The 21,481-nt window shown below is 45.8% G+C and overlaps 1 protein-coding gene across 2 annotated transcripts in view; it reads left to right on the forward strand.

Annotated features, from left to right (window-relative positions):
* Positions 1–21,481, forward strand: part of NUP107 (nucleoporin 107) — a 528,088-nt gene that overhangs the window by 60,900 nt on the left and 445,707 nt on the right. For both annotated transcript variants that reach the window (XM_085653472.1, XM_085653473.1), the window contains exon 7: positions 5,124–5,251. In XM_085653472.1, the coding sequence (XP_085509598.1) occupies positions 5,124–5,251 (128 nt within the window). The remainder of the gene's footprint in view (positions 1–5,123; positions 5,252–21,481) is intronic.

Below are 21,481 nucleotides of genomic sequence, written 5' to 3' on the forward strand. Positions count from 1 at the left end.
AAATTTCTATTAAACCAATTGAGACGTTTGTTGTCTTACTTTGAGCTAAGTAATACATTCAAATTCCTGTGGTAATCACCAGTTCAATGAGATGATCATGACCTTTGTTGTCAAAGTGCAATTCGCTGTACTGTGTATTAGTCATTTTACTGAGCCGACCTAGCAGGGTAAAGTGCCCCCCACCTGTTGGATTAAAAAAAAAAAAAGAAATAGGCCCCAAGACCCCACTTACTTCGTCAAGGTGGATGTTCCTGCAAATTCACCTAAATAGGCCCATCTGCCAACCACCGAACAGTAAATGCTCTGGTGGCTGGGGTACATGAGGCAATCGGTCTGGCTTGTTCCTCATTACGGGCATCATGACGCAGCCAAGCGTGTAGACCTAAACGCCTTGTTTAGATACCAGTTTTAGTTAGGCTTATTGTATTTAAAGTCTCATTAGAGGAATCGAAGTCCAATTATTTTGTTTAAAAAGTCGTTGGGGCATTCATAAATTATTCAGTGTATATTTAAAAAAAAAAAAAAAACTCCAATACAGAAAAAACGAATGGAACATGTATTATGAAGATCCTTATTTTGGGGAAAAAGCCAATGTTTTTGTGTTTTTATTATAGGGAATTTCCCTTGAGGACATATAGTTAATTGGAATTTTGCGTATAAAACCTGCCTCAGATATTCTGTATTAGGCGCGTCAGTTATTGAGAATAACCTAAAGGGATGAATGTCATTGTTTCTTGAAAAGACGGATAGTGTTGACAATGCTTTTCATGGGGATCATATACTTATTCAGAAGATCATTAGCATATCAGAGAGAATTGCCTATAAGAGCATAAGGTACACTAATAACTTGTATATTCTCAACAAATATACCAACTCTGGAATAATTGATCTCTTAACATCTATGAGAAGACCTTACTGTCTGTGCTCCTCTAATAATTGAGACCATTGAATGTCTTCCTTGAGGCATTTTTCGGAAAACACATCTACCGATATACCCAGCGCTGCTTTAAATGAAACTATTTTCTATCTGCAACATGTTTGATGGTAACTTGTCAATGACGTATTAGGTGAGGTAATTTTCAGAATGTGTTTTTTCATTGAAATGACACATACATCTAGTTATTGTTTTTTTCACACCTGATGGTAGTTCTATGCTCATTTATTCTGGCATGAATCTTTCTTGTTGTCAAGCCACATATTTCAACCCGCATGGACGGACAGTCATGTAAATTACATTTGTCAAGTTGCAGTTTTTAGAATGTTTCAATCACCAGGGTTTCCTAAACATAGGTCAAGTTATTTTACTTGCTTTGTGAGTGGACAAATGTTTCAATGTCTTCAGAGATAGCGGCCAGATACTGGAGGCAAATTCCACATTGATTCCAGGGTGGTCTTTTTTGGTTGTGGCAGTTTTGGTATGGTGTGAACCACTGAATCATTCAGTGACCTGCTTCGTTTGGAAGAAAACATTGGGTTTTGGAAATTAAGGGGGCCTGATATTGGGATCCTCAGATGTGTTTATTACCTTTTTAGTTTTGTTTGAAAGGGTGTCAGGAGTTGTGACACATATGGCGATTATTTGTTGGTTTTTCAGAGGTTTGGAGAAGTTGTCTGGGATTATTGCATGCTATTTTTGTCATGGTCATCCCCACGTTTTACCACTGGTACTGATGTTTTCTGACTAATGTTCACTGGGCCCCTGCTAACCAGGCGCCAGTCCTCTTTCCCTAAAACAAGGTAAAATGGTCTAATTGTCACACAATGTAGACACTCTTTAGCACCCATGTATGTCCCTAGTAAATGATACCCCTGGTACCTAGGGCATGGGTACCAAAGAGGGTCCCTGAGGGCTGCAACATGTATTATGCCACCCTGAGGGACCCCCATACTAATTGCATACAGCCTGCCATGGCAAACCATGAGTGAAAACACGACATGGCACACTGACTGTGTACCATGCCAAAGCCACTGCATGTATTATATGCAAGACCCCTACAAAAGGCCTTGTAGTCCTAAGACAGGGTGCATTATATTACATGTAATGGCATATCTGCTCATGCAGATATGCCCCTGTGCTGTTTAGTTCAATTAGTAGATGGTACAAGTGAACAGTGAAGCCATCTTAAGTATATGTTCTGGGCACTGGTCATGACGAGCTCCCCAGCTACATGATGGCCTTACTGAAACCTATGATGTTTGGTATCAAACACCTTGTCTTAAATCTGTACTGCTGCCAGTACAAGATTTATGATGACATGCGCCAAGAGGGCGCCTTATACGTGCCCCCTGAAAAACATACCACTGTCTAGTGTGCTGGCTGACTGGTATCTATCTATGACCAAATAAATGGGTGTGATTGACTCCCAAGCCACCTTGTTTAGAAGAGGTTTTTTGACCTTCAGGGATGCCTCCTGGGGAATGCTTTTGGATAGGGCCTTTACGTCGAACGTCAATGGCTTCTAAGATGTTTAGGATATCTTTAGTGTGTTTTACGTAGGAAGGCATCTGAGACACCGGAGGCCCCAAAAAATGGTAAGTGAACTTTGATAATGGTTCCAAGAGTGACCCGATTTCAGACACTAATGGCCTCCCTGGGTTGGGGGATTTATATATCATAGGCAGAATATAAAAATAGGATACCCTAGGATGTTTCTTCAATAGAAATTCAGCCTCTGACTTGATTATCCACACAACCATAAATGGTATATCCTCCATAATGTCTTTCATTGGATCTCTCTCCAAAAGTTTATAGTTCCTAGAGTTGTTTAGTAGTGTTAAGCATTCAGTTTTATACATATCTTTATGTAGGATCACGGTGGCACCGCCCTTATGTGCAGGTTTGGTTATGATGTTACCGAATTCATCCAGCTCTTTTACTGCTTCTTGCTCTCTTTTTTTTCGGTTCTGAAAGGTGTGATCACTGTGATTATTCAGTTTGTGGCTATCATGTGTCACTGCATTTTCAAAGGCCATTAGTTTGTGTGGCATTGCACTGGATGGTGGATAGAAGTTTGATTTATTTCTCAAACTTGTGTTCTTATCTTTTACTTCTCCAATCACTGGTTAATTCAAGAGGCAAATCTACCGAACTAACTCAACAAGTTCCTTTCTCAGTTGGAAAACATCTGACTTGGGAGTGGGAAAGAAACCCAAGCCTTTATTTAGTACTTGGATTTTGGGTTTCCGAAAATGTGTGATCACTTAGGTTAACCATTCCCTTAAAGATTTGCACGTTCCTGGTTGGGGAAGGACTTATTTCTCTTTTTGGTGTTGGGCCTCCCATTGTGTTCTTTGCCCTCTTTTTTTGCCACACCCTCTGCCCATAAAGGAGCGTATGGTTGTTGCCACAGGAAGCCGGGTTGTATATCGGGATAGTGTGGCAGTGGATAAGGATTCCACCTGAAAAAAAGTTGTGTTGGTGGGTAAGGTCTCTGGTTCCCTCTACCTGTCTGTGGTTGAGGCTTCTACTTGCCTGATTGTCTATAGCTGGTATCGCTATCATTCGAGACAAAAGATGATCTCTTAGACCTCAGGCTGTCAGATCTGGGACTCTCAGATGTCTGACCATTTTGGTTGGAAATCTGTTTTTGGGTATGGGAAGGTCTTGTCGGAGGAAAACCTTTTAAGATCCTTTTGAAACGTTGTTCTTTTGTTCTGAGTCAACAAATCTTTGAATTCACCAAATGTTTTATTAGTTTCGTCCAAATATTTTCTTGAACATCAATATTGATACTAAAGTTTTTAAGGCTGTTTCACTGATCTTATTTTTAACTAGTAGTGGATCAGATCATTTCTTTGCCATTTGGATAATGAGCACTAGCCTGTCTTTTGTGCATTTCCAGGCTACGAGTGACCAATTCTTTCTAAATTCAGCGTTCTCTAAAAAGCAAACGGTGATTCATTAGTTACATTGAGACTTTTTGAGGCTATATTCCCTCTTAGATTATGTCATAATGGCTAAATTACGTCTTTGGTCGGTTAGTGATTTCCAGTAATTCAAGGTTGAGGTTGTTTGCGTTATAGTTGTGGTAGAGATGAGAGGGGGTGCTGCTAAGATTAATGAGATTACGACATCGTCAAATGATAATCCTTCTGCCATTTTGAATTCTGAATAATGGCAGTCTAGCTAGATTGAAGCTTTCATGGGAAAAAGGTGTTTCCTTTTTCTTTAAAAATGTTTTTGTTAAGGAGGAATTCTTAAATCTCTCGGAGCCAATGAAGCTCCTCGATAATGTCATACACTAGGAGAGAGAGAGAAAAGAAGAACCTGGTCATATTCTGTCTGCACTAAACTGTAAACATACAACCAAGTAGGGTTTATAATGTGCAAGTTCCCGTGAGAAAAATCAAGAGATTTTGGACTAGACGCATCACCCACAGCTTGTGGCATGTTTCATAATGGACAAATATCCACAGGTTTTGTGGAATCTGAGTCAACTGACATTCCATGCAGCGGCATAGAGGTCAGAACTTGAAAATTTAGGGTTCCAAGGTGGACTATTTCCTGATCTCAGCCAGACAACGCTACATAGGAGGCAATCGCTCCAGAAGTTCAGGAAAAACTCGATTGCTGAAGGACTGGCTCCAAGTGAACATGTGGTTAAATCATGAGAGATTTGTTTTTCCTTTTCATAATCTGATGCTTCGTGACTTTCTTAGGTCTTTTCATGAGCATTAGAGAGTCGTGACTGTCTGGAACACTGTTTTGTTGTTGTTTAATTATTCTTGATGTAGGTGCTTCTGTGGTTTACCTCCTTTCTTTAACTGTGAGATGGACCGTTTTTTGGTTTTACAATGCTTTTTACCTCGCTCTCCTCCTGCCCTCTCCCGTCATTGCAATACCACTCCCCTCGCCCTCTCCCATCATTGCTCCCTCAACCCAGTCCCCTTGGCCTGGGGATTGTTCTCATGGCCAAGTTAAGGAGTGGCAGTGCTTCTCTTATGGAAAGATAATTTGGAAAGTGGTATTTGGGTCTGGCACATGCAAGGATTTCATAGCGTCACTGTATACTGCAGATACTATTTTCAAAAGTGTTCATTTTAATAAGAGGATGTATTTCTAAAAAAAAAAAGCATTGCTTGGTGGATAGCCAAAAGTAAGTAACCTGTCAATGTCTTACCAGGTGAAGATTCTGGAAAAAATTGTGAAACGCGTACCATCTGCGCATCTGAAGTTTTCAAAAACTGCCAGCATTCTGTGGCTACTTCAGCAAGAGATGGTGACATGGAGGCTGCTGGCATCACTTTACAAGTGAGTAGGGGTGTGCTCTTTGAAAGTGCATTCGAAGTTTCAGAACTGTTGCAATAGAAACTTGTTGGGGGATGGGGGGAGAAATAGGAGCAGGTGGCACATTTTCAGCCACTACCTCAGCTTACAGTTTTAAATGTGCGATGCCCAATACATTTAATTTTTTTTTTTTTTTTAAACATTTTATTTAGTAATTTTCTCACATATAACAACATGACAGTTTTTGATTACCACATTGTTAACTTGCGTTTGTCTGGTATTGTGCTCTCTCATACTGCTCCGCAATATTAATACAGTTGGTGGAACAATCCTGTAAAAGGTACATAGTCCTAGCAAATTACATATTCAAGTCTGATATAGTGATGGCACATTTGGAACATCAGTGGTACAATACAACAAGCTTATAGCAACATCCCAGCCACATACCCCCGGGTATCGTGAGTCTCAAAACTTTAAGCAGTAGCGGCAATAAAGAATACCTCTCCATGAGTCCAGCACAACAGTGAGTAGCATGGCACAGTTCTACAGCATGGAGGTGGGTGAACACTGTGGGACGAAAAGGCATATATACAAAGCGAACAAGCATAATTTCTTGAGGGGGGTGTTTCCGTCTCCTCTAAGTCCCGCATGAGTAAATAGTTCTGGAAAGGACCCCATATATCCTTCGGCCTAGATGCCCTATACATTTTAACAGTAAAATCCATCACAACCTGAGATTTTAATCTGGTAAAAAGGTTTTGCGTGGATGACTTTAACCGGTTTTGGTCATCATGTGGGGGGGGGGGGGGGGGGGGGGGGGAGGGGGAGAATACATTTCAACATCCTGAGAGGATTGTGTTTCTAAAATGAAGGACACAAAACCTTTGACTGCTTTGTCTATTTCCTTCCTTTCTGACATTTAGTACTGTTACATTCCTAGTATAGTTCAGGAAATTTCTACTGATAAAAGAATTTATGTGCAGTGAGAGTGCTCGTTTTTAAAGATGTTTAATTTCTGTAAAAATTGTTTAGGGTATTTGCCACTTTCTGTAGAAACCTTAAACATCTATTAAATTGGATAACTAGATTACGTAGTGTATGTAAATTGTTTTGCATGACAATTAGTTCCCACCGTGAGTCAATAAGTCCATCAGAACATTTTTTTTTAAGAACTAAAATTGAAAACCGCTTTCCCATTTAATTACTTCTAATAGTTTTTCTCAGAATCCTCTAACGATAAAACATGTATTTCTGACACTTTTATTTTACTTTAAAAAAAAAAAACAGCATGTAAAAATGTGTTAAATACTAAATCAGTTCTGTTTTTAAAGACTAACATTTTCAGTATTTCAGCACTGTTACAATTCCACAGATCATTAATATGACATGAGACAAATTCAGTCTTTCCGTCTTTAGTGGCTGCATGTTTCAAAATGATATGCTCCGGCATCTCACTGTGAGACTAGAAGCTTAGATCCCCTGTCAATGAGGAATCTTCCCAAGTCCAGACCAAACGTAAATGCACTATATAGTACACATATTTTGCAGTGTATCTTAGTTTTCAAATATTTAATATCTTTTGCCCAGACTAAGCTTAAAAACATTGAGGGATCTCTGGTGTTAAACTCCTCACCCTCAATGTGCGGGTGCTCAACATGCCAAACGAGAGAAAGCAGGTATGGCGATATCTCCTCAAGCAGAACGCAAATATTTTTCTGCAAGAAACCCACCTCCTCTGACACGCCACTCTCCGCATGGCACAGCCTGTGTACCCCAACCGTCACTGGGCATACGCCCCCACCAAGACAGCTGTAGTTGTGATACTTTGTAAGGCTACCTTCTGCTAGATTTTGTGGGCGGTACGGGATGGGGAAGGTTGTTTCTTGAAGCTACTGGTTCAACATGGCTCACAAACCCTTACTCTTTTAAACGTCTGCTCTCCGAACCAGGCCCACGATTCTTATCTCAGGGGCTTCCTTAAAGATCACTTGTCGCGGAATGTGGTAATTGGGAGGGAGGGGTTCACTCAGGTCTGGGACCCTGACCTCGGCCATAGCACCTCCTCCTTCCAGGGAACTGATGCTATGTCTGCGGCTCTCAAACGTGACCTCACCGACATGGGCCTGGTTGACGCATGGCTGTACCACCACCTAGACACTCTGGATTTCTCATTCTTCTCCTGTGTCCACCAGTCATACTCTTGTATCGACTACCTCTTTCTCACCCACTCCCTATTGCGTGACCTGGACACAACCTTCATATTGGATATTTCAATTTCCGACCAAGCTCACCTAGAACTGACTTGGTCTAGAATAGGGTAGACCACTTAGTCGTGCCCGCGATGGAGCCTTCCTTTGCAAATACTATGCGAGACGGTAGATGTTGAGGACGTCCGAAAACCAGGACGAACTACTTTGAACCCAACACACACCCTGACATCTCGGCACATGCACTCAGGGACAGGTTCAAGCCCACAATTAGAGGTGCAATTACTACAAAATCTATTGCCCGTACATGGGAGGCCAAACTGGTTGAGACCGGTCTGGCATTGGACATCAAGGAACTGGAATGTCTTGATCATTCTGTCCTGTCTCGGCGCAATAAACGGCATCTGGCTTTGCCCAGGGTCCAGCTACTTACTCATCGCACTAACAAAGCAGAGTGCCCCTTGCTTGCACTCAAACACAAATATTATTAAGGATGTAATAAGGTGAGAACCCTCTTGCTGCGAAAGCTTAGGCAACAACAAACTCGCACCCACATCCCTGGGCTCTATATTGCGAATGGCACCTAGGCAACTTCAGAAGCGGCCAAACAGCCGTTCCATGACTTCTATCACAAACTTTACGAAGGTGACGATGCCCCTCCGGATGCCATTGGCATCTACTTGGCAGGCAGCAGGTGAGACATACTTGACCAACTACACTATGAGTTGCTTGAAGCACATATTTCCGCGGTGTAGCTCCAACGTGCACTGAAGGGCCTTCCCCTTGGCAAAACTCTGGGTCCCGGTGGTCTTTTATCGTAAATTTCTTCCCCAACTACAAGAGCACTTGTCAGCTCTATTTAACACCTTCCCAGCCACTTCGGGTCTTACCCCTGTTATGTCTGAGGAAGAGATTGCATTGATTCCAAAACAGGGCAAGGACCCTTCCCTGTCCGCCTCTTACCACCCCATTGCGCTCTTATACAAGGATGCAAAACTATATACTACAATCCTAGCAAATAGGTTGGAACCCTACCTCCTGGGTCTTATAGATCCGGATCAAGCCTGCTTCATACATAAGACGGGGGACGGACAACGTATGCCACCAGGCTCATCTAGTGAAGAAATCACATTGTTATGCTATCCTGTCTTGGATTGTCTTGCTTGATGCAGGGAAGGCATTCGATACGGTCAGCTGGCCCTTTTTAAAGGCAGTCCTGCATATGATGGAACTAGACCCTATGATGATCACTAGAATGATGGCCTCTTATACTTCTCTCAGTGCTAGAATCCGTGTGAACCGAGGCCTGCCCCAAACCATCCACCCAAATAGGGGCACCTGGGAGGGCTGTCCCCTCTCACCCCTTCTATTTGCCATCACAGTTGAGCCCTTGGCGGTTACCGTTCGTCAAACAGAAAATATTTTGGGCATACCTTTCGAGTGGGCGCACTCACAAAATCTCCTTGTACGTAGATGATCTTGTACTGACCACTGCCCAGCCAGTCATCTCTTCCGGCACAAGTACAGACTTTGAGTGCATTTGTAGAGGTTTCGGACTTCAAAATCAATATGTCTAAATCCCAATTGCTAAACCTAACCATCCCTTCCGTTGACCTACCAGCACTACAGTCCTTCACGCCCTTTGAGTGGGCCTCTCGCTAAATTAAATACCTGGGTCTCAATCTCACGCCATCTTTAACTGCATGGACAAGGGCCAACTGGCTGGAATATCGGAAATCCATCTGGAAGCCACTTAAGGTTTCATGGCTGGGTTGTCTAAATCTAGTAAAGATGTCTCGCCTGCCTAACATCCTCTTTCTCTTTCAAACCCTGCTCACTTCATTCCCTCAAGATGAGATTATGCACCTCCAATGTGACATACGTACCTTTATTTGGGATGGTAAGCGCCCTTGCTTTCCTAACACATTATTGATGCTTCCCCGAGATGGGGGTTGGGAGTTTAGGATGCCCCAGCCTCCTTGAATATTACAGCTTAGCCCATCTGCGCTACATCTGAGAGTGGGTTGTGAGGGAAAGCGACAAGCATTGGTTTCATATGGATCGGGCTGTGTTTTGTCGGCCCCTCTGGGATTTGGTGTGGGTTCCCAAACACGCTCCACTGCATAGCGCCTTTATCGCAATCCCTACAAAAACAGTTTTGGAGATACGAGACAAAGTGGCCTTAAAACTAGGCCTTACCACTTTCTCTCACCCAACACGAAATCCAGATTTTGCGCCAGTCCTACAACCACACTCTTTCAGCCATTGGAGAGAGAGGGTCTGCCACACTCTTGGGTACCTGTTTGAGGGTGAATCCTTTAAGACTTTTGACCAATGTTGACAAGAGGTTTGCCTTCCTGCATCCACCAGGCTGCAGTAGCTTCAACTCTGCCACTGGCCCTCTACCCTTCCAACGCACAGGGAGCGACACACCAGCTCACTGCCTTGGAGACCATAACTCGGTCTTTTGACTGGACTGGAGGGCTTATCTCTCGCAACTTCCAGCTACTCTACCTCATTCAACCCACATGCTTACCAAACTCAATGGCACGCAGATGTTGGTGTAAACATAACAACGAAACAATGGAAACAACTTTGCCGAGATATCCCTTGAATACATAGATGCATATCACAGCGCAAATCTGCATACAAAGCAATCACACGCTGGTATCTCACACTTTTTTTTTTATTTAAAAAAAAAATAATAATGTTTTTATTAAGGTTTTAGTCAAACAATGGGTTACACACAAAAAACAAACCTATACAAAAAGCAGATCACATAATCAATGAAGGCACCAGTGAAAGAATATTAACATACATAGGTCGGTGTGGCCTACAGGAGGCGGGAGTAAAAGCAAAGCACCATTGTTAAACACAAATGAGGTCAAATATGTTCAAGTAAGCATTTCGGAACAGAAGGTATCTCTAATTGCATGAAGGAAACTAAAGATATGCAGACTTAGTATCACAAGGAGACCAATATGTTACAGATTGACAACAGTCCGCCCATAACTCTTCCTGTGCGTCATTAGTGTCCTGTTTAGACAGTTGGTATTGCGCAAATAGCCCCCAGAAACTCTTTGGTCGGTTACAGGAGGGACGCATTTCGTTATAGACTTCTGACTGTGTATTACAATACAACATATCTTTTTCCCATTCAGCCACAGTAGGAACGGGGCTACGCATCCATCTCATGGCAAGTCTGCGCTTGGCAAGCAGAAGACCCATAGCTATTAATTTACGATCGCTTTTTTAAAGAGTTTTCATATATCCTAAGAGCGCCATTAGTGGGTCCGGAGTTATAGGGAGTCCCACGATGTCGCTCAGCGTTTTAAAAATGTGTGACCAATAGACCTCGACTTGTGGACACAGCCACACCCACGTGAAAGAACCCAGCACCTGACATATGACACGCTCACTCTCGCGTCCGTCTCACGTAAACCATATCTATGCAGTCGTTGTGGGGAATAATAGACTCTGTTCAAGAATTTGAAGTGTGCTAATCTATGACGGCCATTAATAGAGATCTTGCGTATGACTTCACAGCAGTAAACCCAAATCTCGTCTGTGATTGGTGAACCATTGTCAGCCTGCCAGGCTAGTCTAGCCTTTGTCTGGGGATAATCCTTAGTGAGTATGGACGTGGCATAGAGCCGATAAATTAGTTTACCTGGCGCCTTAGATCCCAGCAGGATCGCCAAAGGAGGGATTGCCATAGGTTTCAGAAGTTCATCCCCCAGCACCGAGCACAGAGCATGTTGGGTTCTAAAGAATTGGAATTTCGTGAGCGACGTAGGAGCCTCTTCGCCATCCGACGCCTCCTCCCATGAACATACCCGGCCTCGTCTGAATACGTCCCCCATAGTCCGCATATTCAGGTTACACAAGGAACTGACAGTACCTCTCTCTGAGCTAAGTACAAACCACTGACACCATTCCACCTGTAGAAGGGGCGAGTATAGTTGAGCACCGCTAAATAAGTTAAGTAGTGCATTCCCCGCATGAACCATGGCGTTAACCGAGTCCAGTATTCCACATCTTTTCGAGGGCGCCTGAGTGAGAAGACTGGGTAGGGGATGGGGTAAGGCAGCCACACATTCAATCTGGAGATGCGGTAGATTCTGTGGGCCATGCACCCAGCTATGAGCCTGCGAGGCCTGTGCTATTCTGTAGTAAAGTTCTAGATTCAGGGCACCCAGATCGCCCGCAGTTTAAGGCAACATAAGAGTATCTAAGGCGACCCTAGTCGTCTTGCCCGCCCATGCTAATTTATTCATCAGGGAACGCAGCTCACGAAACAGACACTGAGGCACAACAATGGGGATGTAAACAAAAAGGAAAAGAAAGCGAGGAAGCACCACCATCTTCATCAGAGCGACTCTCCCAGCCACAGAAAGAGGGAGCCGAATCCACCGGTCTATATCGTCTCCAAGTTTATCCATCGCTCTGCCATAGTTCGACTTTAGAACCAAGTCTGCATCAGTATGGATTTGGATACCAAGGTATAGCACCAGATCTGTTGTTCATTGGAGTGGGTAGTCTAGTGTGATTGGCTTAGTTGTAGGTGTCAGTGGAAATATTATGGATTTGTCCCAGTTGATTTTGAGGCCTGAAAGACCTCTATAACCTAATACTTCCCGAATAACCGGGGCAAGGTGAGTATCAGGGTTACGTACATATAGAAGCATGTCATCAGCGTAAGCCGAAACAATTAGATTATAACGGGGAAACGAAGTCCACAGTGGCTATGATATTCCCGAAGCGCCCTAAACAGGGGTTCGGCTTCCACAACATACAATAAGGGGGACAGCGGGCATCCCTGCCGGGTGCCATGCAAGATCCGAAATGGGGCTGAGACTTTATCACCCGTGCGAACACACGCCGTAGGTGAGTTATACAACACCGACAGAAGTTGCAAAAAGACCTCACCAACGCCCATACGGCATAATACAGAGTGCATGAACGGCCATTCTATGGAGTCCAAGGCCTTTTCAGCATCTAAAAAGACCGCTGCAGCCTGGACCTCCAGTCGAACATGCTGTATGGCACCAAACACTGTACGCAGATTATAGGCGAGCGTACGACAAGGAATAAATCCGGCCTGCTCCGGTCCAATCAGTTGAGGCAGCTGAGGGGAGAGCCGATTAGCCCACACTTAAGCAAAAATGTTAGTGTCCACGTTAATTAAAGACAGTGGGCGATAAGAGGGACATTCACGAGGATCCTTGCCAGGTTTCAGCAGAGTGATGACCAGTGCTTCGCGCATGGACGGGGGCATTATCCCATCTGCTCCCATTTCCTGGAATAAGGTGATGATATGAGGTATGAGAAGATCACTAAATACCTTTTAAAAGGAGACAGTCAGACCATCCAAACCAGGAGCACTCCCTTCATGCATTGAATTTAAGGCGAGTCGGACCTCCGCGATCTCAATGGGGCGCATCAACTCACGGTGCCAGTTTTGCAGCCACGGTAATTCGATATACTCGAGATATTGCGTCATATCATCGTCACTAGGAGCGATCTTAGAGCTGTACAAGTCCTGATAGTAGTTACGAAATCGATTGTTAATCAAATCTTGGTCCGTCAGAACAGAGCCGTCCTCATCAAATACTTCGGTAATGTGTCTAGTCTCTGATCTGCGGCGAGCCAGCGCAGCAAGCACAGAACCTGGCCTATCTGTTACCCCGTATGCCCTGGCCGAAGCGTATTTTCCCATATGTTTAACCTCACAATCCGCCTCCTCGTGAAAGTTGGCAAAAGTAGCCTTGAGCTGTTCCCTCAACTCAGTAGTATTGCTGACAGATAGGTCGGCTTCCAGAGCAACTAACTGTTTTTCCAACAAAACTAGCCTGCCCCTAATAGAGCGGAGGACTCCTGCATGTTTACTTATGGCCTCCCCTCGGATGTATACTTTGAATCCCTCCAGAACCGAAGCAAATGAATCTACCGAGCCCACATTAATGTCAAAGAACTCCGAGATAGCGGCATGTAAATCAGATTTGAAGACTGAATCGAGCAGGGAGTAAGGGGGAAATCTCCACAAGAACGGAGTAAAGCCACGAGCGGGCGTCGATATAGTGAGGAGGATAGGCGAGTGGTCTGAAAAAGAACGAGGTAGGACCTCACAGTCACACACTGTAGGCATTTGAGTACGTGAAATAAACCAACAGTCAATACGCGTATGGACATCATGTTGCGCTGAGTAATGTGTAAAACCACCCCGCTGGTGGGACCTGGCTCTCCAAACATCAGACAGCTGCAGCTGTAGAGTTATATCATGTATGGCAGAATTCGATATGGAACAAGGAGCCCCCCTTGATCTGTCGAGATCAGTGTCCAATATACAATTAAAATCCCCCCCCCCCCCCCCCCCCCCCCCCATAGCACGGTGGTGGGCATGCGCACCTTAATTAAAGAGAAAATTGATTGGTAGAACAGCGGATCGTCCTAGTTTGGGCCATAGGAGTTAACTATGAGGAGATCCAACCCCTGCCCATGACAGCTGGAGATAACATACCTGCCCGCCAGATTGGACTTGAGGCAGTCCAACTGTAGGCCCGACCTAGGGTTGACCCATGTCAATACTCCTCTGCAGTGAGAAGTGAAACAGGCAGCATGGATTGATCCCAATAGCCCCCTACCTGTGAGTAACTTACTGCCAGGGTTATGGTGCGTTTCCTGCAATACAGCAATATCGATTGACCAACGCTTAAGAAATGCAAAAGATTTCCGCACCTTGCGATGATCGTTTAGCCCCCTGACATTCCACGTTAGAAGGCGCAACTGTTTATTTTGAGTCTTACCAGGGTTAGTACTAGTCCTATGCGAAGAAAGAACCATTGATATCCCCGCCACCCGATGCCACCTCTAACGATCCACACAGCGTTAAAGAAAAAGGGTACATGATCTGCATCAACAAAAAAAATCCAAATAAAATCCCAACCCCTCCCCCGCCTTGCGTACCCCAACTTGCAAAGGCGAATAGCATCCCACCCAATAATCAGGCACTCCAACAACATCATCCCAGACAATGCGTAAATAAAAAAACAAACCACCAAACAATAGAGAGCAACTGTGGGCCACACGAAGAGGCGGATGTTAACCAACGCACACATGTTAATCCACCCTCCCACCACACACCAAAGCGTTATATAGGTAGCTTCAATCACAATACGTCATAACATTTGCAAAAATCCAAACTTCAGGAATGATGTATCCCCATCAGAATAGAACACGCCAATGTGACAGCTCGCATAGTAATAAGGGGGAACCCTTCTCCCCCACCCCTTGAGCACAATATTGATAAGGAGCTGACATAGGACTGCAGGGGGGAGTATCTAATCACCGTATTAATATCCTGGCCCAAGGACCACAAAAATGTGTATCTACCCCTATTGTGCCATATGGAACCACCACAATCAGAATCGCACAGCATATGGACCAATCATGCATAAACACTCCGGTTTAATCATTGTCATCTAGGTTCTCAGAGTCCCCACCAGCCAACGACTTACCACTTTATCTCGCTTTGCATTCTTGTCCCAGTCTTTAAGGGCTTTTTGGAGAGCTTGAGGATCCGAGAAGATTCTGACTTTGCCTTCGAGTAGTACCCTGGGACGTTCAGGATAGAGCATAGCGTATTCCAGATTGTATTCTCGTAGCTTCCGTTTCAGGGAGCAAATTGGCTCCTGGCTTCCTGCACTTTAAAGGTGAAATCCGGGAAGAGTGAGATTGAAGCCCCCTCATAGTGCAAAGTGCCCAGTTCTCTGGCCCTCCGTAGTGTAACGTCCCTGTCATGATAGTTCAATAGTTTGGCAATAATGGGGCGCGGAGGGGCACCAGGCTGGGGTCTAGGGCCAAGAGAGCGGTGCACCCGTTCCACGACAAACAATGAAATAAAAGTGTCGGCTCCCAGTATTGTCTTGAGCATATTCTCAACAAATTGTTCCATGTTGCCTGTTGCCATGGATTCGGCCAGGCCAGTGATGCGGAGGTTACTGCGCCTTGAGCGGGCCTCCAAATCTTCGGCCTTATCCTGCAGGGCCGATAATTTGTGCTCCATTCTGGCCTGGACCCCACCCAAGTCTGTCTGGTCTTCCTCAGCCTCCGTGATTCAGCGTCATGCCATACTATGTCGCTCGGAGTGTTTGTCAACCCTCTCAGATACTCTGTCCAGTCTGTAGGCCAAGGAGTCGATCTTCGAGTCGATGGCGGTCAGGCCCTGCTGCATTAACGCAATAATTTGCTTAATATCACTGACCGGGTCATCAGGAAGAGTTTCTGTTTCAGACCCCGCGGGCTCAGCTGTATCTTCTCAGCGCCGTAATTTACGGTGCTCAAAAGTAATTTTGGGCTGAGATTTATCCGGTTTACCCATAGTGCTAACAGCCGGTGGATATGCCTCTCGGAGAGCATGTGGCCCAACACCTGACCACCGGAAGGCTTCAAGCCGGGTATATTGCCTCTCCGACCCCCGGGACCATGCAAGTAGAAATGCCAGCACTCCAAAACACACTATGTGTGCACTCACTGTGGTACCAGGCTTCCACAACACGTCACGCCCCAGTGGTATTTACCTAACAGGGGGGACAGCAGCTGGGAAGGCCTCAGCAACAGTGCACAAGTAGAGGTGTTGTGTACCTGCCGGAGGGGGGCAAAACCGCAGCAGATGATATCTGTGTTAGCTGTGTGGCTGCAACGTGGCTCAGCAGAGAGGGCAGCTTAGGCTATACCCTCCACCAGCCGCCGCGCACGACCGGAGCCGCTGAAATCAGGCAAGGGCGAGGCCAGCGTTGGAGTACAGTAATCAGAGGAGGAAGGCTAGGGCAGCAAGCGGTGAGCAGAGCGAGGCCTGCAGTGATCAACCGCCGCTGGGCAGTGTCACGAGCAGGTTTCCAGACCGAAGCGGCCCCCACGTAGCCACCCGCGCCAGGACTCGCCTCTGCTACGATCGCAGGCTCCACACCACCCGGACGAGGGCTCCACCTGCCAGGATTCAGTTAGCTCAGTCCGCAAAGCCGCAAGCGTCTTCAGAGTGCGCACCGCAGGGCGTCCCGCTCCCCAGCCGGCAACGCAGGACCCACGCCGCTCCGCTCACAGGTGACCAGTATAACCGCTCCGGACAGGCAGGGAGCGAGATAGAGGCAGCAACCGGGGCAGTAGGTAGGATCGTCCGTTTCGTCAGCCTCTCAGCAGCAAGAGCGCGATGTAAGCTGCAGATTCCTAACGGATTGTTCTGGTGAGTGGCAGAGCTCAATTACCGTACGGCCATCTTGGAGCCAGGCAAGCTCCGCCGCCCCCCCCCCCCCCCTAGTATCTCACACTTGCGCGCCTATCTACAATCTTCCCCACCTCTTCACCCCTCAGCTGCCGTTGTGTGGCAGCGCCAGAAGACTTCTTACACCTTACACATATGGTGGTTCTGCCTAACCATTGCAACCTTTTGGAAAGAAATTCTTAACCCCCCCCCCCCCCCCCCCCACACACACACACACACACACTTGAAATCCATGACTCATGCAGAATGGCACCTAATTAGCCACATGTTGGGTGCTGCCAAGCAACTAGTAGATCTTCATTGGAACCATGCCCCCCCGGTAGCTCAATGGTACACATGCACGTGGCAAATCCTAACCATGGAAATTCTATCTTAAAATCACCTACACAGAGGGGAAATTCAACCACACTTGGCAGCCTCTCATGCAATACTTTTTGTGACTGGAACATTGTTTCACACCTCCCAGACTCACAGCACTCCAACTTTTTGACTGAGCACTCACTTCAAACCCAAACAGCATGTAACCTCCCTCTACCCCATGACTTACCCTTCTAGGTCTTCATGGATAACTGCATGCGATGGATGGTTACTTTCAACCTAGAGTGAAATTTCCTTTTTTCTGTGCACGTTACTATTTTCTTTATCTCTGTTTTGAATGTTCTTTTTCCGAACATGCTGAACTGATATTCCCTAGGCTCCTTTACCCCCTTGGTTGCCCTGCTACTGCAACAGAAATGTAAAACAGCTCTATATGACAGGTGGCCTTTACCAGCGCAATGTAATGGGATACTGAAACCTTGACGCGTTCGAGGTGTAGCGCATTTTCTTTGTCTTTGTATGATAAATCTGTCGGAGATGTTCAACAAATACATTGAGGGAAGTGTATGGTATGCACAGTTATTCCTCCATTTTATTTTTTTGTTTACAACGAAGTTGAATACGTTACGTACAATTACAATAGGTGTATAAAGACAATAATTACAGTAAAATATTACCCCAGAGCATTTCAAATTTTTGTACTGCTTCCTGTCTTTGTGGCAAAAAAGCTTTCTCTTGCCTTTATTCTGATAATTGCCACAAGACATTCTTACTATTGTGGTATATGTTGTGGTTTCTAATTCTGCAATATTATAGCTCTAGCTAGTAAGATAGCAATGTAAATCAATTATTTTCCCACAGATGCCTATACCATTAACCTCTGGTAGGTCCTTGTAGATACCCCAGTAATGATATCTTAGAATCTTTTGGGATCCGAATACGGAGTTTCACAAAGCCCCAAAAAGTCTTCCAAAAACTGCACTAGGTGTGGGCAAGACCATGCAGTTGGTAGCCAGTTGCCTGTGCCCATGGATTACCATCTAAAACAGTATGGGTGACAGTTTTGGCATCTTTTTCCCTCATGAATTGCGGAAGGCTTTCCTTCAAATAATTTCATATAAAATGCTGGTAGCATTCGTGAGACCTGTATTTAAAAGGGTAAAACAGGCATTTAGATTAAGGCTACTCATCCAGGAATTGTTGGGGTGAAAAAGCTCCAGCGTTGAAATAAGACCTCAATCTAGCAGGATTTATAAATACTGAAGTTAGGGGAGCGTAGGGTAAAAGCCAATGGGCTACTTACCCTTGGGGTCACTACATCCCCTTTATGACCACTTCCTGTGAGAAGTGATCATGACTGTCCCAGAATTCCTAGATTTGCCATCACAAAGATGGCTAGCTCTGAACACTCGTTTCCACTTAAGCTAGCCCACCTTAGGGTAGGTACTAGCCTGGGGAGGATCACGCTTACCTGACAGTTAAATGTTTTCACTAAAGGGCTCTGGACAAAGGCGGTCGGCTACTTCTCCTGTGCGGGGCGCTAGATTTGCATTTCAAAGGTGGTGGCGTCTTTGAAGCTACCCTGCCTTTAAATGCTAATCAGCAGGTCATCTTGAGGGGGTGTGAACACCCTCTTCCTGGGCAGTCTTTGTTTCTGGCCTTCTGAGAGCAGATACCCTCACCCTGAGAGGTCAGAAGTCTGTCTTGGGTGGAAGCCTGGCAGAGACCAGTCAGCCAACACACCAGAGGATGGTAGGTTTTCAGTGGGCACCTCTAAGTTGCCCTCTGTGTTCATGTATTCACAAATCCACCACTGGTATCGGGGTGGGTTTGCCAATATGAGATGTTTGATATCAAACAATCCTATTTTCAGTGAAACCATCATGTAACTCGTTTCACCACGGTCCAGCACATTGGTTAAAATGGCTTGTACTGGTAGCAATGGAACTGACCAACGCAGGGGCATATCTGCTCATACAGATATGTCCTCCCATGTAATATAAGGTACCCTGCAGGGGTGACTTACAAATATTACATGCAATGTTAGGACACATGGCACGCAGGGATGTGTCAGGTCGTGTTTTCACTTTTGCTCTGCACCAAAACATGCAGCCTGCGATGGCAGCTCTGCATGTGTTTGATGAGGGGCCCCTTGGAGTGGCACAATTCGTTCTGCAGTCCTTGCGGACCCTCTTTAGTACCTCTGGCCCTAGGTACCAGTGGTACCATTTACTGGGGACTTACAGAGAGTGCAAAAGGTATTGCCAGTTGGAGACACACCTGTACAGTCTTGGGGAAAGATATCTGGTAGTGGAGACCTGGTTAGTAGGAACCCAGTGCACTTCCAGTCAAAATCACATTATGTACCAGGAAAAAAGTGGGGAAATGACCATGTCAAAAAGGGGCTTTTTCCTACAGAGAGTTCATGCGAGGGAGAGGAAGATGGAGTGCAGGTGTCAGAGGTGTGGTGGAAGTTCAGGCGGTGGTTGATGTAGGCTGGTTCTTGGTTGTGCGGGCTTTGTACGTGTGGATCAGCATCTTGAATTTGGTCCGTGTGGGGAGGTTGAGAATGAGTCTGGCTGCTGAATTTTGTATGGTTTGCAGTCTTGTCAGGTGGTGGGTGGTGATTCCTGCATAGAGTGCTCCATTTTCTTTCTAGTTTCTTGCAATTGCTGTACTCAACTCTGTGGTGTACCATCAGATCTGTTTTTTTGATCCTTTGCATTTGCTAGGCTTAATGGGGTAGCTCCGTCAGAGCAGTTCTTGATTGCCTTTTCCAGGTTGGATGCGTTGTCAGGGTTGGAAGTGTTGAGGGCTTTGGTTCACTGGCTCTCTGACACTGCTCCAGCTGCAGTGGGGAGCACTGGGAAGCTTGGGGTTGTGCTAGGGTGAGGGGTGTGAGGGGGGGTCTGGTGATGACTAAGTGGACAATGGTGTGGTCTGTCCCGGTGATCTAGATTACATGACTGTACTTGACTCTGTCGCTGGCCGTAAAGATGGGGTCCAGCGTCTGTCCTGCGTTGTGTGTGGGGCTGGTAACTAATTCGGAGAGACCGATGTTGTTCATGCTTTCGAGGAGGTTGGAGGTGTTGGTGTAGTTGAGGTAGTCAGTCGTCGAGATGGATATTGAGGACTCTGAAGAAGATGAAGTCTTTGTAGTCTATGGTGGATTTGCTGTCAGTATGGAGTTTAAAATTGAGGTATTCCATGATCGGGTGGTGTCGTCTGTGTTGGTGGTGCAGTGGATGTTTTGTTTGTGGATGATGGTGAATCTGCCTCCGTGTTTGTTGATACAGTCTATCTTGTAGCCAGGAGGTGTCGCTGAGGTGATGTTTGGAGCAGATGCGGGCGTGAGCCAGGTCTTGGTGAGGAAGATGATGTTGGGGTGAGGGTGGTTGTAGGAAAGTAGGATCTGCTTTCATAGTTATCTCCACTTTTCGCTGGTGCCATTATGTTTTTCTGACTAGTCTGACTGGGATCCTGCTAATCAGGACCCCAGTCTCTGTGCTTCCTCCCTGAATTTGACCATGGTGAGTACTTGGGTACCTCCCTTGATTGGCTATTGGTATACCCTTATAAGTCCCTCGTATATGGTACTAAGGTACCCAGGGCATAGGTACCCCAAGGTCCCCCATGTGCTGAAGCATGTATTATGCCACCCATGGGAGACCACTCAAATTGTGACTACAGGTCTGCCATTGCAGTCTGTGTAAGCTGGTTCTTTTCTCATATCTGAGGTCACCACACTTAAAACCTATAAGTCACCTCTAAGGCAGGCCTTTCAATCCTGGTTCTTGATTATACGTGCGAGTGTGCCCCTGCATGAGCAGGACACCCCTACAATTCCAGAAGTCCATTCTCCATGCATTGTAAGTGCATCAGCCATTACGATACATAGAGTGGCAATGTGTCATTACGCGATGGCTAACTCTAAACTGGCTGTAACGAATCCTGGCATGTTTGGTATCAAACATGTTGGAATCCTACCTCAATACCGTAAACCGTGTTGGAGGTATGATTCCATGCACTGTAGGTCTTCTCCAAGAATCCCTCATGCTCCCTGTACCATTCTTCCAGACCTGGACAGCAAACTATGGCTGCTGCCGACCAGAGACACAATTCTGCGCTCCTGTTGCTGAGCCAGGCACGAGCAGGGGAGGGCAGCACAATAGGTTTCCTGTCACAGGGCGGTGTGACCACCTCCAGACAGAAATTGGTGCATTGGCCAGGGTGGGGGCGCTTGCCAGCACCACTAGACTGCTTTGAAGGGCACATTTGGTACCCTCTTTGCATACTCCAGTTGGAACCAGTTCAGGAAGCCATTAACTCCCGCTCTGGCACCGAAATTGGACAAAGGACATGGGAGTATCCTCCCCCACTGTCCAGCCGCTTTTGTGGGAGGGACTCCTGAATCGTCCGAACCCTTTCTTTAGGGTAATTAAGGTCTTA

The sequence above is a fragment of the Triturus cristatus genome, chromosome 4_1 (genome assembly GCF_964204655.1).
Source record: "Triturus cristatus chromosome 4_1, aTriCri1.1, whole genome shotgun sequence".
Classification (NCBI taxonomy): Eukaryota; Metazoa; Chordata; class Amphibia; order Caudata; family Salamandridae; genus Triturus; species Triturus cristatus.